At 37.0% G+C, this 18,808-nt stretch overlaps 1 protein-coding gene across 1 annotated transcript; it reads right to left on the bottom strand.

The window, feature by feature from the left end:
* Positions 1-3,243: 3,243 nt before the first annotated feature.
* Positions 3,244-18,720, bottom strand: LOC148657217 (lactose-binding lectin l-2-like). The gene is made up of 9 exons (XM_088644425.1): positions 18,618-18,720; positions 14,004-14,076; positions 13,268-13,422; positions 12,684-12,797; positions 12,120-12,190; positions 11,346-11,473; positions 8,704-8,829; positions 6,832-6,937; positions 3,244-4,018 (listed from the first exon to the last, which is right to left on the bottom strand). The coding sequence occupies exons 4-9, from the start codon at positions 12,689-12,691 to the stop codon at positions 3,951-3,953; spliced, it is 507 nt and encodes a 168-aa protein (XP_088500551.1). The 5' UTR covers positions 12,692-12,797; positions 13,268-13,422; positions 14,004-14,076; positions 18,618-18,720; the 3' UTR covers positions 3,244-3,950.
* Between the last annotated feature and the right edge of the window lie 88 nt (positions 18,721-18,808).

Genomic DNA, 18,808 nt, shown 5'->3' with positions numbered 1-18,808 from the left:
CTTATAATTATCGCTCTGCTGCTGGTACTGATTAGTTCTATTGGGGGCTGGACAGGACAGGTCGGTGGTCATGAGAGTCAGGTATCTTCAATATCAAAATGGTTTAAATTTACCAATTGAACATTTTTTAAACACAATGCTGTAAGAAAAAGTTAAAAAAGAACAAGAATCGGTGAAATTATAAGTGACTTCTTAATTAGGGGGTGATTTGAATCAAATACTTAAATAACTTAATAACAAGGACAATGTTTGGGCAGCCTTGTCCTATATAATGAGAAGAAACCCTGGGAGATAGGTCTTTACTGTGAATAGTTTAGTGAAAGCATGTAATTTGGAAAGAGATTTCAAATGACCATGGAAAATCAGTATTTGGTGCTCATTATTCTGGATGGAACCATTTCTCCACATTTTGGGATCCATTCTTCCACCGTCAGATAGTTCACTGGTTGCCCTGCCCATATCTCAGTACAAGAAACATCATCCAGGTCACACAGAATAACAGACTAAGATCTAAGGATCTGCAGACCTCTGTGTCACTCTCTTTCTGTGGCTGATATCAATGTCTATCCCTCATCCTTCAGGAAATGCCTTTTGTTTTCTAAATAGAACAATGGTCCCAATCAAGTTTTTTGAATGATCCCCAAGACTAATGGAAGAACACTCTTTCTATAGAGAGGTTGAAAATTTTTTACCACAATAAAATGTTTTTTATGATGAAAAACAACTACCTTCCAACAAAAGAACCGCATCCCATCAAGTATGCTGGCAGGTGTATCATGGTTTGGGGCTGCTGCAGAATGGAACCATGACTTTGGTGTCATATCAGCACATTTTAGAAACTAATTTCAGGCCATCCATTCATCAGCTGAATCTGAACTGAAAGTGGGACATTTTGCATTTTGAATTGGTCAAATATATCGTGGCATCATGTCTTGTGTTACTTGTTTAATCAGGTTACCTACAACTGTTATTGAGACTTTCATGAAGATCTAATAATGGAGCAGCCTAGGGCATTCACAAACCTTTTCTCTGCATTCGATATGGTGGGAAACTAGTTTATTTAATGGCATAGCACATGTACTTTAGATTAGCTAAGAAATGAGATTCTTGCTACAAAATGACAGAATATTCAATCCTTTCTTGCCTTTTCTTCTTTGGAGAATTCTTCACTTAAGTGTTTATTGTAAAAGCAAAAACATGAAATCAGAATGTTTGCAGGAAGGTACCACGTTTCCAGGACCAGACTGTGAAACTTTGAATATTATCCTAGTACTTAAATATTTCCTGTACATACTACTGGTTTCTGAATAAAATCAATATTTTTATAAGCAAATTAACTTAGAAGTTTCTCAGTTATCAGCATTAGTTACAGAAAAAATGGATGTTCATGTTAATGAGAGATCAGATAAAGAATTTGCTGTTAAGTACAGAACAGATGTGATACGTATCATCCAGTTTACTCTTTATTTACTTTTTATTTAACACAGAGCTTCAGATGCATCACTAGCACACAACACAGCACATCTTGACTGAATAGCAGTTTCTCTTTGGACATTACTGTTGACACTCCAAAACTGCCACTGATGAAATCAAGAAACACAACAGTACCCACACACACTGCAGTGCTTTCCTCAATTCTGCCAGCCCAAGAAAAACTGGTGTTTCTAATATTTGGATATTACTATTATAAAAAAATCAGGATAGCACTTTTGAGTGTGTAATTATCTCTGTATTAGAGACATCTTCAACACCCCACACCTCTGCAACCAAACATAATATTTCTGCATTCTAAGGTAACTGATGAACTGGTTTTAAAAAGGAGACTGAGCTCAGACAGCCTCAATTTACAATGTATGCTGGTAATTAAGGTAAAACAACTACATCATTTCTACGCTCACAAGGGATTAATTCCTTTAAGGAATAACTCTATTAATGCATTAACATACAGTTAGAAATAGTATGTTTATAATACATACATACACAAATACACAGATTTATATTACATGACAGAATATAAATAATTAATATAAATATAAATATAAATAATTTGTATAAAGCTAGCTGTAAAAAATTATGTACATGGAGCACAATGGAAGTTCCTTCTCTGAGCAATGAGGGCACAGTCACTGTCATAATAATGCTTACTGAGGAGACCTGACTTCTACAGACACATTCTGACTTTTTATGAAAAAATGGCAGAGACTATCAGTTGGCAAGAAATCAGCATCCACAGAGTAATTCAAAAGCATTTAATCTAGAATGAAAGAGAGATAATCCACACTATATACGTAATAGAGCTACACAGGCAGAAGAGCCAGAAAAAGAATCCAAGGAAAAGCAAAATGTCAAAGCACCAGGTACTTAGATCCTTCAACCTTAATGCTAAGAGTATAAGGAGAATTAACAGCATCAGTGAGATTTTTGGTGTAACTGAAACCAGAAACATGGCCAGCAGACAGTTCAGTTAAAACTGAGAACAGGGTATAGCTTGGCTTTAAAGTTTGAGGTTTACAGTACATGGCAAAGAGTATTTCTAGATCTCTATCCATCCATCAATTTTCAAACAGCTTAAACCAAATAAGGGTCACAGGGGATATGAAGGTTGTCCAGGAAACAATGGGCACAAGGCATTATACACCCTAGTCTATCGCAGGGGACACACACCAGGGCCAATAGTCCCAGGGCCCCAGGTCCAGAATTGGACCCAGGACTCCAGATTTGTGAGTCTGCAATGATAACCACTGCGCCACTGTGCTGCCCTTGCTGGATGTCAATATCATATTTAAATACAAGTAAGATAAGTTTTCTTATAAAACATACTGGTTTTAAAATTACATCATTATATTTTCAATATACAGTATGTATTAGTAGCACAGGATATGTTCTGTCCATCAGGTATACAGTAGTTTTTAACAAAGAAACGCTTGGAGAGTGCAGCTTTAGGCCATCTCACAACAAGCAGTCCCAAGGAAGAGTGCTGTATAGTATGTTTTTTCAAGGTACTTTTAGTTTAAGTTATGAAAAAATGAATGTGTGCACCTACAGTGACGCCTTATTTTCTGGCAGTTATGCAGTACATATGACATTTCTTTCTCTTTTCTGCAGTGCATTTGTGCCACACTGGTTCCTAATGGTGTAGGGCTTTTGTGAATTTACTGGGACAATTTATTAATTGTAGCAGTAATCATGATGTGAGTCGTTATGGCTATTAGAAAATGAATCAATCAGTGACGCACACACAGATTCAATACACGAGATACATTTATTAATACATAAATTGTGCATATAGAACATATAATAGTCTGCCTGGATACAGATGGGAGATCTCACTGTGAGGATTATCAGCCGGAGATGTAACAGTACAGGTGAGGAAAACACTAGAAGGAATAGCAGGAGATTATGATGTTGTAAGCATTTCTGTCCTCTAAGGTCTCCTCATATGAGATAAAGAGATGACGTGTGTAATGTGAGAAGTGAAGGACATTTGAGCTCACTTGTCCTGTGTTTTGTTCCTTGTTCTCATTGTTTCTGTCTGCAAACCTGTTAATTTAAAGTGTAAGAATGTATATTTGGTTTGCTGTGACTACTCACTTCCTGGACTGCATTGGCAAATCTTCTGATACTTTCTGTGTTATTTTCCCCTGCATTTGCCCCTTTAATTCACACAGAACCTGAGTTATCTAGTTTTTAATTATTTCTGTAGGTGAGGTATAGTAACGAATTAGAGGAAAAGAAGATTTTTTGTTATGATGCATCCCCTGCTACCTGGGAGTTTGTTCCACAACATATGTGAACTCAAAGAAAGACTCAGTAAAAGACTTGGAATGCAGTAATGATTTATTAAAGAAAAACAAGCCTCAGATCCTTAAATAGAAGGAAGTTGATAGGGAATGAAATACATTTCCAGTTGAATCCTTCCTGATATTCTGCAACAAAGAACCAAATTCTGCCTAAGGTATCCAGGCACAAATGTAAGGATATTGATTGTTGCAAGAGATGTCATTCCAGCCTTCTTGATCTGAAAGACAAGAGGGAGAGACAGGAGCTGAGAATTTGTCAGGATAGTGTACAGTTGGCATGCTCAGGCTAGATGGCAGTTCTTGCCTGAACTGCCTTTCCGGGTAAACTTTGTGTACATTCCTGCCTCCAGAAAAGAATTAGTCGGGTGAAAGAGGTAGAAAGAAGAGAAGCAGGAGAGATGTATGGAATACTGAAGGATTCCTAAATAGAACTGAAAGTCTGTGTGATGTGAAACCCTGTATAAGAAGCTGAAGGATCCTGTGTCTAAGTGTGAAGTCTGTGTGACATAATTCTTAAGTTGGGTGAGCTGCTTACCTATCTGGTAAAGTTAGAAAGAAAGATTAAGTAGTCAGGTACCTAGTAACTCAAAGAGGATCTTTGGCTTTTGTTTTGTTTCAGGTTTTGTTTCTCTTTACTGTAAATTAAGAGTACTTGTTTTGTACCTTATGGCTTTATACAGTATGTGTCTATTTTTTGGGTCCTGTCTATGAAAAGATCAATTGCTACAATGGTCCATCCTGGGGTTGTCACAAGAGACACCAGACTATAATAAGTCTTCCCAAGACACAGATCCTCTTCATTTGCTCAACACAATGGAGTAGAGATTTCTGTGGAATCCCTGAAGGTAGGCCCCAATTCCTAGTGCAAAGTCCATCTATCACTGCAGCCATTAAAACATTAAGTTCATGGTCGGGAATACATATGACCTCTGTCTTAGGTGTCTTTGGTCAGACCATGCCTGCTGCACACAAGAAAGAAAAATTCTGCTACCAAGCCTCTCCCACAGCCGTCCTTATTAAGTCACTTTTATTTCAACATGAACCTCTCCAAGAACACTTTCCATGTACCTGTCTCTTTTCCTTTCAGGACGTCCTTTTTGAACTCTTCCCCTTTCGGGACACCAAATGTGATTGTGACAATGCTGAATTATGCAATAGCTCTTCCAATATACATTTATGTAATAGCCAGTCTAATGTGGGGTGCGAATAAAAAGACATATGTCCACAAAAACATTTCAGAAAATGGCAGATGTTATCTCTGCTTCATTGCGGGATACGGTTTTGAGATCTGTCCTGACTTTCAGCTTGTCCTTCTCACCCCAGATGTTTAAGTGTTTTGCAGTTGTAGTCTCCCTCTTTCTACTGTGACCTTGCATTTTCCGTTACTTGGATAATTTGGCCACTTGACATTTAAACTAAGCTAAAAGGTTTTACTTTGACCTACTCAGCACCCACTGGGCCTTGACCTTGTGTACAACTAAAAAAAGACTGTTGTACTCCCTTTCAGGGCATAGCATTTTTGGGAACCAGCCTCATCTTCATGTCCATACTTGCAATCCTTTTTGGATTTTGGGAAATCTCTGCTGCCATATTGTGGTAAGCCACAACAGGACGCCCGTATCCTCTCAATTCCAGCCTTCTAATCAGTGTTCAAAGAATTTCCACGAGAGTATTCAAGTAGGAAAAGAACTCAAGCAGATATTCTAACCATGCACCTCTGATCTCTGTTTTCTAAGAATTCTAAAGCTCTGCTGCAAAGCAAAAGAGAGTTAATTTTGAGAATTCAGCAGCCTGATTGTACTAAAAAAAGTATTTTTAATAGTAATTTTGGATCAAATCTCTCGCCTATGAAAAGGGGAGAAGAATCTTCCTTTCCATATCCCAGTGGGAACAGCTCATGGAAAACAGAATTTTATCTGAAAGCTACTTAAATTACTTCTTCAAAATATACTATATATATAGAATGTATATTCTTTAACTGAGGGCTAGCTTGTCACACATATTTAGTTCAGAAGATTCATGTGCCTCAAGGACATTCATAGAAATATTGCTGTTGATGATCTTACAAGCCTTCCTTTTTCCTCTAGTAGGCCCTAGCACTCATTTGATACAGGACCAGGACACTACAGCTTGAGATGTAACTCCAGGCTTTGCTCATGGCACTACTCAACATCCTACTTATTCTTCTGAGCTCCTGTTGTAGACTCACATCCACTTGTGCTTTAAATGAATGCTGCATCTGTCATGGAATATGGCAGAAGTTACAGATAACTCTTGATTTTCACAGCAAATGCTTACCCAAAGAATGTATATTAAACACTCAAATGAAAATACTTTTCTACAGGTATTCATGAAATGAAAGGTGTGTAATCTGGGTTTACTCACTACAAGTGGGTTAAACTCCCAAAAAATTAATAAATATATTTACAGTATCCTTGTCGGCTGCTTATGTAGATGTTTTCAAAGTCATATTTAAAACTAAACGTTTGTTAATGTTAACAATATCGCGTAGAATGTGAGAAGAGATCTGTTGTTAAGGCTGGGTAATGAACAGTCTGATACTGTACATGAGCAATGTGCTCATGGTGACATCCAGCTTCTGTCCTGTTACACTCAAGTTAGCCTTTTAAATGGTAGTTAAAGGCTCATCAAAAACTATACAGATCATGTATTCCTTATTAGGATTTAGTGAGATATTAATTTTAGCCCATTGTACTCAATCATTTGATTTACTTTACTTTTTCTTGAGGTGTGTTATAACTCAAGTAATTGTGCTTTAAGTAAGAACGCATAAATTAAGAGTAGATAAATCAAAAACTATTTGTATCATATATGGCAATATAGGCAAGTTCATTACAGTATCAGCAAAATGTTCCAAAGGCTTGCTATCAAGGAATGTGCTGCTTTTCAGCCAATCTTGTTTTCTGAAAATTCAGCTTCTTTGCCATATTAATTTTCACACATGCTATGTTTAAAAAAAGAAGTTAAACAGTCACCTGAAGCAATTATGTAAGGAGACTAATCTTATTACCATAATTAAGGTGTATACAGTTTTCTATTCCAACGTTGTTGGGCTCGCCAGTATTCCACTTGACCCAGTTCCATTGTGCTCCATCACTCCAGAACCATGTGCCCTCCTGCAGCGCCACACACAGAGGACAAAAATAAGGAAGACAACAAAATGAAGAACTATGTGAAAACCTACACTCTTATTCTATAATGTATGTGACAGATGTTGTGCATTTTTCAACACCTGAGAAAGAGATATTTTGAGTTTCTGACAGGCGTATTTTTTATTTGCAGTCTGTCAGTCATTGCTCTTACACCAAGGTTTTGGTGTTGATTTATCTAACTCACATTTGACACTTTGTGCTGCAATGATGTGCCAATTTACTAAGATAATGATATATAAAAGTGTATAATTTTATATTATGCATGTAAAAACTACAGTTTTCATACAGATATTTCAAGGTAACAGAGCTGATGCTGAGCAACAGTCAATGATGTTAAAATGCGATGGAGTCAACACTCCTGAATGGAAAATTCTCTCTTTCTGTATACAGGAGGAAGTCATGGGTAGCGGTGAGCCAAACAATTGAGAACAGGTGTGTCATGTTACGTTAATCACATCCAGACAGGGGAAGAGAAGAAATAAAGGGTCTCGGGAAAGGGATGTGGTTAAACAACAGGAAAAAACAATTATATTCGATCAATTTTTATTCAAGTTTGTTTATTCTTTTGAGAGATCTTTAGATTTAATAAGGTGAAACACTTAGCTTGCCACATGAGAGATAGCAATTACTTCATGTTTGTATAGATCTCTAGTATACTCAGGTGGAGGAATTTTGTATGTTAGAATTATAAAATGTGAGAGAAAGGCAACCTACCTATTCTTCACTTATTGAAATAAACTGCTTTTATATTGAGAATACAATGGGTGTCTGACAGAGAAATATAGAAGGAGAAAGATAAAGTTGGCAAGTTAGGAGTAAATTAGTCACTTGAGAGATTAACATGTACAGTACCTTTGGTCAAGGCAGTATACAAAACTAAAATTTGTGTTAAAAAACTTATTGAGATCTTTTTTTATATCCAGCAAAAATTGTCTGCAAATATGAAACTATACTATACTATAAAAAAAACTAAAAAAAACAGAGGTACCTGGAAGACTGGTTTAAAACAGAATCATGAAGAAAGCCATCGCTTGCTAAATTTTGCTAGATGGAACAGATGAAAACATATTAAACCAGAATCCCCAAAAGAAGAGGGAAAATACAGCTGGAATCTTTGGTAGGAGGAAGAGTCGAGGGCTGGAATACACCAGTTGGACACAAGCTGAGGGCATAAATTGGGGAGAGAAACTCAAATGCTAGGAAAAGAATTAACTAAACAAGGAGTCCTGGATCTGGTGCAGATCAATTTCATGCTCTCACACTCACAGGGTGGAGTGGGAGTCAGTGACCAGTGGAAGAGATGTAGAATAGAGAAGAGACAGCTGTAGGTGCAGTAGGTTGGATAAGTCAACAAGAAACAGACGGAAGGGGGGGGGGGAAGAGAATGGATCAGGGAAGATGAGAAAGAGAGAAGTAAAGGGGGGTAGAAAAACTGCCACTGTTGTTCACAGGTTCTAGAAAGTTTGATGATATCAGGAAACCTGAAAGAAAAATGTAATTGGAATGGATTGCCTTGTCTTTAACTTATCTTATGTTCTTATAAAGTGTTGTAAGTATATGGTCGAAAAAAACAGGCCACATTGTTAATGCCATTTTTTAGTATCTTTCAGGGAGTAGCCTGATGGGATTCTTTAATTATACACTATGAATAGAAAGAACATGGAGAGCAGAATGATACACTGTGCTGTAGTTCCTGTATCCTTGAGTGTCTCCAGTGAACAATACTATACCTTATAACAGTCGGTACCTCCCAGCCACATAGGAATTTCTTTAGATGTGATTTGCTGCTTCAGAAATTGATGCTCCTCTTCACTGTGCACTGAGGCCAGGTTTCCTCCCTTTGAGATACAGTCCAGCTGGAAAAGATGAAGGAGAATGTGTGTCTGAGAGAGAGAGACTGTGCCTGTCATTTAAATCTACAACAAAAGTTTGTTTTTCAGAAGTACTGCTAGTTGGATACTAGCACATTTCTCATTGTATGGCAGGGTCATGTGAATGGGAATGGAGTCCGTGTATCACAACTCCGGTTAACTGGGGGAAAAAGATAGAAAAAGGAGATACTTATTATATGTGTACTTGGTATTTGTGATAATTTCTCTGGAAAGGTATAGAATACCTAGTATGAAAAAAGCATTATAGTTCCTTCTCCCATGAAGGAGTACCAAGAGACCACTAGATTAATGAAGGAAGAATGTAAGCTGACACTAGCCTGGTCCTTCAAAAATCTTGACTTTAAATTTAAAAGATTTAAGAATAGCAACTAACATTTCTCCACTTATTGTTTCTTTTGTTTCTGTTTCATATTTATTTATTCCAATGTATTTATTTTTTGTATTGTTGGTATCCTTTTTTGTAAATTTAGAATCCGTTGTGTGTTTATTACATTTTGGTGCAAAGCTACAAACCATGCTCATAGATATTGATTTGTTATAATACAAGTGGGTGTCCAGTCAGATGACAAGCATAATCAAGGAGTCCAGGGTATCTGGCAGATCCCTGCAAAGCTAGCTTATCCTTTATATCTTAAGATAGACCTGCTGCATGGTGAAGAGAAAGCCTTTACAGCTATGTGGATTTCCTAAATAAGGGAATGGAGGGAGTATTTGCGTTACAGCCAGGCGGCCTGGTATAGGGCCCTGGACAATAATAGGTATGGAATGCTGACCGGGAGCAGGGACAGGTGCAGCTTAAGCCTGGACAGTAGGTAGAGCTGAAGAGGTTGAAACTATCTGCATTAGTATAGCAGAAACATGAAAATCCAGCATGGCTTCCCTCAGCTCAGCTGTGCTCCTTTCTTCAGCTTTCAGGGCTGCCTCATGGCAAGTCAGGATTTGGGGGACTTTGCTGAGCTGAGCCCTGCTGGATTTCTGTCTTCTGGTTCTGACATTCTGTTACTAAGCGGCTGCTGACTACTGTCAGCCATGGTTAAATGACAGGCTTAAATCCAATTGCTAGGGCTCTGGATGAAAGTGTACATGTCTGAAGCGGTTAGCAGCAGGCAGGGAAGGATGCCACTGAATAGGTCCTTGCCTCTGGGAAATAGGCAGGTTGAGGGATCCAGGTTCTAGGTCCAGGACCTTGAGGTTTTTGTTACGCATTTCGTGTAATAGACTCAAAGTAGAATTTGTAGAGTATCGCAGATAGACTCGAAGTCAGAGCAGCTCTCTGGGAACGTTTCCAGAACTAAATAGGGAAATCAAATGAAATGGTGAGTGGGACGATTGCCTCCCTGACTGGAAGAGAGCTGGGCGAGCAGACAGGCGGCCTGACCTCATCCTCATGGGCTCAAGGGATATGTGAGTGATTATGGAATTGCTGCAGTTTTCAGTGCCAACTGCAGGCTGAGAGTTGCTCCCAAGGCAGGCAAGAGACTGGTATGGTAACTTAGGAACTGAGAAGTGAAGAACTGAGTGAACTGTCACCACTCATTCACGTTTATGAACAGTTCCAGTTTCATGTACTACATCAATAAGTAATCGCACGACTGCTTCAAGGTCATCCACTTTGAGCAGTTCATGAGGATAAAGTCAGTTTAAGAACCAGACGATTCCTGCCAAAAACTGACACTTTTCCAATCACTGGAAAACAGACAAGGACAGATAGAAAAGGCTACGAGGTGCATTGCTGATTTTTATGTCTATGTGGTACATATGCTATCATTTCTGTCTTGCTGTCCTGGGGCCCTGTGTTCAATTCCCAGGGTTTTTTCTATGTGGAGTTTGTATGGTCTCCCCTTGTTTGTGTTGGTGTCTTCCGGGTAAACCAGTTTCTTCCTATTACAAAGACATACTGGTAGGTTTATTGAACTCTGGTGTAAGTGTGTGTTTGTGTCTTTCTGTGCACAGAGCCATGTCAGAGCTGAGCTGAATGAGGTCACAGTTCAAATCCAGTCTCTCACTGCTGATACTACATACAGTATTTATGGTTGCTTTTTTATATCATCACACACATCTGTACAACTTTGAGCAACTGTATTTACCTGGATATTTAACCTGCATCTAAATATATCATTTGAAAATACATAATCACTTGTGGGGACGTCTGGCCAAATAGTACACAGTAGTAAGAATGTTACTTTGAAAAAGAAAACTCCCATTATTTTTGCATTTTCTTAATTAAAGCACATTTTACCAACATTTAATTTTTAATTTAAGCTTGAATGATGTATCCTCTCTGTGTCCTCTCTCATCTACATTACTTATACAGCTTTAGGTACCATAATCAAAAATGTATATAAATAGAAATGTTTAGTCTCTGAAAATTATTAAGCTTCATTTATGCAAGTATTCAGAAAAAACATGCATTCAATTACGTGGGAGCAGAGAGCTCTATCAATGTATCAAGAAAGTATGCTGACCCCAACCTGACATACCTCAGCATCAACCCATGTCTTCTCTTGTCGAATGTATTGGAAGCAGCGTTTTTCGAAGTTCACCCAGCCTGGAGGACAGAGGACCTGGCACACCACACCCTCTTTATCATTATTTAATCTACCAGAGACTGAAGAACAGAAATACTGTCAAACAACAGTAACAAAATGGCAGAGTTGAAACAAACTACTGGGATTTAAATGCTTTAATTTTAGCCAAAAATAATATGATAGAAAGAGAACCTTTCTTAATGTAAAGGAAATAGAAGCCACTCTTAAGTATAAGAACCATCCTTCATTGAACAGATTTTGTCATCCCTCCAATAAAAATTAAAAACAGCACATTTCAGTCTCAGTGTTTGTAGTGCAAAATGAGATATAGTTAATAAAATATCTAATAGCATAATATCAGATAAATATATGTAGTCAGGACATTATGTGAAGGCATGTTTATGATGAAAAATTAGTTTGACAAGTTGTCATAATTTTTATTTACTAGAGAAGGAGTGTGATCAGCACTCCTAGTTTGTTAACCAATCTAGGAGAAAATCGTTCACGATCAAAACAGAGCTTACACTTAATGAATGTACAATAGTTTAAGTCTTGAATTTTGTCCGTGATCATATATTTACCCATAAAGTATGTTATGAAGTTCTTTTCACTCAAACTGTTGTGATTAGGCTCATGTATGTAACTTGAGAAAACAAATCAGAAAATTTCTTGAATGCAATAATGTTAATAATTAATTGTGTTTTAAGGCAGTACTGGTCCTCCTACCTGAATCCCCACAGAGCCCGAGAACAATGTAGAGCAGAGCTGACGCAGGAAGACGGATCATGGTGACTCTCCTGCACACAGAACACATACACAAGAAACACTGAGACTTGAGTGTCTTGCATCAGGAGACCAGTTTCAATTAAGGATTCTACATTCTTTTGAGCTAAAGCTGTTAAGGCTTATTAGTTGGACAGTAAAGTGAAATAGCTTTTTAAACATTGTTTAAAACAACATTGGTCATTGCAGTAAATTTTGCTTCTTAAAATACATGTTTTTGAGAAAGATATAACTCACAAATTTAGTGAACATCATTTATTCCTGCAAGTAGTTAGTCCTAGTATGACTAGAAAAACAGGATATAAATATATTTTGTTGCTCTTTATAACTTTATGGAACTTCAGAAATAAGAACTCACAGGTTGCCTTATACTGTGAATTAAGTTACTAATTATTAATATGAATAGAGCTTGCCAATCTCTCTAGCTACAGCTGTAACAATCCACACAGAGTTAAAAGGAAAACTGTTAAATGGAGAGCAGTCAAACAGCAGGTGTATTTCTGTTACCTGTACATAGTGACTCAGTAGTCATCCTTCTGTATGTGATGCTGATTGGTACCCTGAGTCTGCTGCCCAGCTCTTATATACTGTACAATTCAAGGAGGTGGGGTGAAGTAAATGCTGTTGATAGGGAACAAACACAAAACTGACATCCTGATTTCTTATTAATGTGTTCATATATGATCATCTTAAGAAAATATTTGTTTTTTTCTTGGCATTACCCTTTCCCATTGTTCCATAATGATTTAAACTCTGTACATATAAGTGAATTTAAGGTTAAGTTTTTCTAAATGTTAATGTGTTACGCCAAGGCAAACCCAAGTTCTCAGCCCCTGGACACATTTGCACAATGAGCTCAACCCTGCCAGGCACTACATGCACCAGAATCCGCAGGCTGTCCCAACCACCTGCAACCTGATAACATACTGAGCACAGTCTTTAAGTCCCATAGCACCATCGCTTGGGCTCGGTTATTGAGCAGCTCTCAGTCTCTCCTTGCCCTGATCTGTGAGTTTTGTATTTCAGTCGTGTCTTTCTTTCTGGCGATCCTGCGCAGTCAAGGTTCTGTTCCCAGTCCAGTTCCTGCTTACCTAGTGGTCTGTGCAATCTGGTCCTTCTTCCAGATTAACCTGTCAACTCCAGAGCCCCTTTAGGTCTTTGTACAACCTCCTCCCTCTCAATACACCAGCCTGTATCACGCATATGGATCCCTCTATTACTCAAATCGCCTCAAGATCTCTTCCATCTCGCCACAACATTACAATATGATTACCAAATCATAGTGAATCACTTTTTTTAGCATTTAGCATTAAAATGCTTTTATACAAACTTAAAATGACTTTGTGAATCAAACAGCAAAGCTAAATGCTGCACTAAATGCTCTGAACTTTCACAGGTTTAGAAAGTGTTGGCAGTCAAAGATGACTGAAATGATAGAGGTCTCTAATAAATTTGGGCAATGAATTCCATAAACTTGGTGCTGTACATAAGAATGATCTATCACCCATTGAGTGCCTGATCCCGAGCAGAGAAATAAAGACTGGAAAATGATAGTTGAAGAGACTGTACTCATGCAATAAATTATCTGGAACTAGACTACTCAGAGCCTTATACTGTACACGAGCAGGGGAACCTCGATCCTTTCAGGTGGAGCCAATGTAATTTAAAGAAGATGGTTTTTTTTTTAGTTTTTAGGCATGTATTAGTATTTCAGTATTACAGGCAGAGAAGGGTATTAGAGCAATGTTATGCAGGTGAAAAAAGATACTTATGATGTTCCTAACATGCACTTTAAAAAAAAGATAAATAAAGTGACAAATATCTCACCACGATTTCTGACTTCAACATTGACGTTGACACCGATGACAATGATGACAGGAATTCAGTCTATGACTGCAACCTGCAACAGGTTAAAGATATTCTGCCTAAAGTGTGAACCACATTCATCCCATGAGTAAGTCTAATCAAAGTCAGGAAGGCAATGGTCCAAACGATTAAATCAATTACATCTAATATAATTAATAAAATTAGATTATATATCATTATAATAATTATAATTACAATTATAGAATTACAAGTTAAAGGATTTTAGAAAGGCCAGAAAGGAAGATGCCAGTGGGGCTGAAAATAGTTTTTCAATATTAGAACACAGTGGAAAAGGATGATGTAAATTGTCTCGATGATAAAAATTTTAAACTTCAAGTTGATGAAAGGAAAATGATTAATGTATTAAATTAATATTTCCTTTGGGTGTTTACCAAGGAAGAAATCAACAACATAGTAAATTCTGAAAAGCACAAAAGTACTATACTAGGTCATTTTTGCATAGAGGAAGCAGGTGTTTTAGCACTTAATATATCTCCAGGGCCAGGTGGTATTCTAACCATTGTATTTAAGGAAATAAGAAACAATTAACAGACCTCTACTAGCTGGCTCTTGACATAAACATAGTACTAATCTATAGAGTGGAAAATTGCTAATGTAGTGTTTTACCTACATAAGTATAAGTCCAGTGGACTCGCAGGAATATAAGAATACAGTACTTAGTGTTCTTATTCAGCAGTTTAGTATTATTTACTGTTTCAGAGATAGATTAACTGGCTTTCACCCACCAAGTTTCTCTAAAGACAGTAAAATTGTCTCCAAACCTAAACATTTTACAGGCCTTGGAGCCTTATCAGGAGACAGCAACAGAATGCATATTTTCAAAAACTAATAAAAAAGTAAAGGTTCTTTTCTCAGTGTAAGTAAAGGGGTGAGGCACATTTTCAGTAATTTTCCAGCTTCTAAGACCCCGGCTCTTTGACTAATGTTTTCATACCAAACAAAATATGCTCTTGCAATCTATACATTATTCAATAATCCTTTCCCTTTAGAAGTACTGCAAAGTCCAATTTAACCATCTGACTGTTCTTTTATTCTGAACCCCTTCACAAGGTTATGCAAACATTAAATATACGAAGAGGACAAACATTAAATAGGATTTTCAACACGGATCTAGAAAAGTTAAGTTTTAATTGACTTGTTAATATACTTTAAACAACCAACAGCAATAGTGGACAGAGCATATTTATGGTATATTTATATTTTCAGAAGCCCTTTAATAAAGTTCTTCCTAAAAGATTTATTATTAATGTGCTGGCATTTGAAGTTATGTATGACCTTGAATAAAGAATTGATTACTGGAGGAGAAATCTTGGGTACAGTAGTTTATCAATTATAGCACTATCCAGATCCCTGTTTTATTTCACTAAATGCATTATCCCAATGACAGTATTCACATCTTATCTGTACACTCTATTTTCTACTTAATCAGTTCTCAATTCAAACACTTGCATTTCCCTGAATTCTGGTTACCTGCAATTTGAGAATTAAATGTTCATGATTAACTTTATCAAAAGCCTAGCGTTACATGTAAATCTAAACAATATCAAATACTCTGTCTCCATTACATTGTATGCTGTTGCTTGCTCAATTAACCCTAATAAGTTGGTTAAGCAAGACATACAGTATCTTTTCAAAATCCTTCATCACTGTATCCAAGGATATATTCCATATAGGCCACCCTCTAGTTTAGTTCTCATAATTGTTTAGCTATTATACTGTAGCTAGCAATTAGCTTACATTTAACAGAAGTTAGACTTTTGGTCTATGACTACTTGATTCAGTTTCCTCATATTTGTTATGGATTTGTACTATAGTAGTCATTCTGATGACAGTCCCTGACCCAGTCCCTGGATACTACACCTGTCTTAAAAGACTGTTGGAAGAGTTGCGTCAATGGCTTCTCAACGACATGCATTTCCTTCAGTAAAGGATCTCTGATTACAGATTCAGGGATTTATGTGCAAAGGAATAAGTGGTCATTATGGTTAACATTGAATTTCAACACAATAATTTGGAAAAACAAATAGAAAGGCTAGCATCTGAAAGTGAACAGTGGTACACATCTGACTACTGCAGTTTTCTTACTCAAAGCACCTAGTACAAGAAAATCTTGCATGGACTTTTCAATAATCAAGGTAGAAAACAGAGGTGAGAGAACCATTAGGTGACTGTATTCAAAATATAGTATGGATTGCAGCTCATTTTGAAATATATTGTATAGGTAGAGTACAAAGAGGTTTACAATTTCAGTAAAGCAGTGTGTGAAGGAATGAGGAATATGAAACCAATAGAAAAATAAATGACAAAAAAATTCAAATATACATAAGCTTAAAGTACAAAACACACTCATCTCATGAGCAAATTAATCAAACACAGGAAGGAATTGCCCCTGTAGGGATGCAAGGAGTCACAGCGCAGTCCAGTGAAGGTTTGAGATGAGTTTGATTGTAATGAGAATGGCCACTTCCAGAGAACACTGAAGGTGAAACACACAAGGTGTATTTCCCACAGTGCCCCAAATTGCAAGTTTTACAGAGGTTTTAATAGTCTGAGTCCAGTCATGTTATTACCATGAACGGGGGTTTGAGAGTCCACATTCTACTTATGGTCCAGTGGCTAATCTTGAATATGTTGCCTCGCCTTTCAGCTATTTCTGTGGTGCCATGTACAACAGCAGTCTGTTTCAAAATTCACTAAAGCCAGGTCAGGAGACTATGTCAAGGACCCCAGGCCAGAGCCAGATATCTAAACCCCAATTGCATAAATAAACCCATTAGGTAGAATATAAGAAAAAATAAAGCACTTTACAGTATAAGGCATTTAAAATAGAACAAGATGCAGACTATAAAATGATTATAAAAAGATGTAGATGCAGAAGTCAAAAGGTCAAGAGAGATAAAAAAGAATATTCCAAAAGACGGTAAAATAAATAAGAAAAGGTATTCAGTATTAAAGCAGTAAAACATTAGTAAAGGATGAAGTAATGAGTCTCAGCGATAAAAGAAAAAATCCTAAATGGAAATTACTCCCTTATTAAATTAGTATCTCACCAGGTTGTTTACCAAAGAAGAAACAGATAACATGTCTCAGACTGAATAAACACAAAGTCTTATTTTGTCCAGGGCCAAATGGAGTTCTACCAATTGCACCTATGGAAATAAGGCATGTTATTGACAGATCATTAAGAAACCTCTAAATGTTCCGTGTAGAGAAAAAGACTGATGACGTTTGTAAGGACTGAAAAATGTAGTGTCCATCCATAAAAAGGATGTCAAAACTAAACCAAGTCATTACAAGCCAAAAAGTCTTACTCCTATTACATTTAAGGTTGTAGAAATAATTTGAAATAAACACAATTATGATCATCTCAATGGCAATAATCTAACAAATTAAGATAATCCTCAATGACCTCTGACAAAATCAGCTCACAAGGGACTTCTTCAGAATGTACACTGAGAACGGGGGCACTTTTTGCACAATAGGTTGTTTGGAAGTTTGGAACAATCTGCCCAGGCATGCTGTCAAAACCAACTCCCTGGTTATTTCATGAAACAGCTGTATGAGGCCCTTGAATTAATAAACTAAAAAAGCCAAACAATCCAAATGGACTGAATGGCTTCCTTTCTCTTGGTAACCTTCTTAAGAAATTGTTTGAATTTAGCTTTATGTTTTTTAAACACTGCTTAATAACAAAACAAAGCTAGGATTTTGTATTTAATCCTGTACAAAATATTAAAGATAAGATCACTTTATTAGCCATATACAATTTCTTGCATTAGGAATTTGTCTTTTCACATACCCCAACTTGCTCTCCATGAGACACACAGACAGGGAGAGAAGCTTGGGGTCAGAGCGCAGGGTCAGCCATTGTACAGCACCCCTGGAGCAGCTGGGGTTAAGGGCCTTGGTCAGGGGCCCAACAGAGTAGGATTCCTCTGCCAGCCATGGGATTTGAACCAGCAACCTTCCAGCAACAGGCACAGATCCTTAGCCACAGTGTCACCTCTCCGCCCATAATAATTAAATAATAATAATTAAAATGTTATTTTATACAGTATATCCATATAATTTAAAATAAACAGCTCTGGGAAGGAAACAGCACAACTTGTCAGATTATGTACAGCTCTTTCTAGAAAAGAGGAAAGAAAAGATTATCAATTTAGTTGGAATTTAACAAAATTTCAGTTAACTGTATATATGCATACCCAATTAAATAGTTATATTTATGTATAAAGACTAATGATAAAGTCAACAAAGAACCCAATCTTCCTATTTTACAATAATACCTATTCAATAATACCAAATACCTGACAAATTCCTAATGCAGGAAATTGTATATGACTAATAAAGTGATCTTACTGTTACCAAACATTGACCTCTTAATTTAAGTAAACAAGACATTTTAACCTGCCAGGAGTAATGTAACCATTGTCAACTACATCCTTTCAGATTAATTTCATGCCAAGTGTGAAACCAGCTCTGGAGTGAGATTTTTCAGTGTGACCCCATTCTAGACCTGTATGTGGTAGACATCAGTACAATACACAAACTCACCAACTTTCCCGTTGATAATGTTTACTGAGCAAATGGAGGTCAGGAACAGAATCCACAGATTTCCTCTTATCCTTCTGTGTAAGTATAAGAAAGAGTAAGGGTAAGAAAAACTCACTTTAACAACGCTGAAACAAAATGGAGACACCCAGACAGAAACAATTATATCATTTTCTTAGGCTACTCAAAGGATA

Source organism: Lepisosteus platostomus, chromosome 8 (assembly GCF_059453375.1).
Source record: "Lepisosteus platostomus isolate fLepPlt1 chromosome 8, fLepPlt1.hap1, whole genome shotgun sequence".
Taxonomy (NCBI): Eukaryota; Metazoa; Chordata; class Actinopteri; order Semionotiformes; family Lepisosteidae; genus Lepisosteus; species Lepisosteus platostomus.
This window is presented reverse-complemented; position numbering and strand designations above follow the sequence as displayed.

Excerpts from the sequence above, each read along its gene's own strand:
- LOC148657217 (XM_088644425.1), bottom strand. Across the intron at positions 6,938-8,703 it reads GAGGTACCGACTGTTATAAG|GAGGGCACATGGTTCTGGAG; the intron begins GTATAGTATTGT and ends GTGGCGCTGCAG. Across the intron at positions 4,019-6,831 it reads CTGTATACACCTTAATTATG|ATCAAGAAGGCTGGAATGAC; the intron begins GTAATAAGATTA and ends CTTGTCTTTCAG.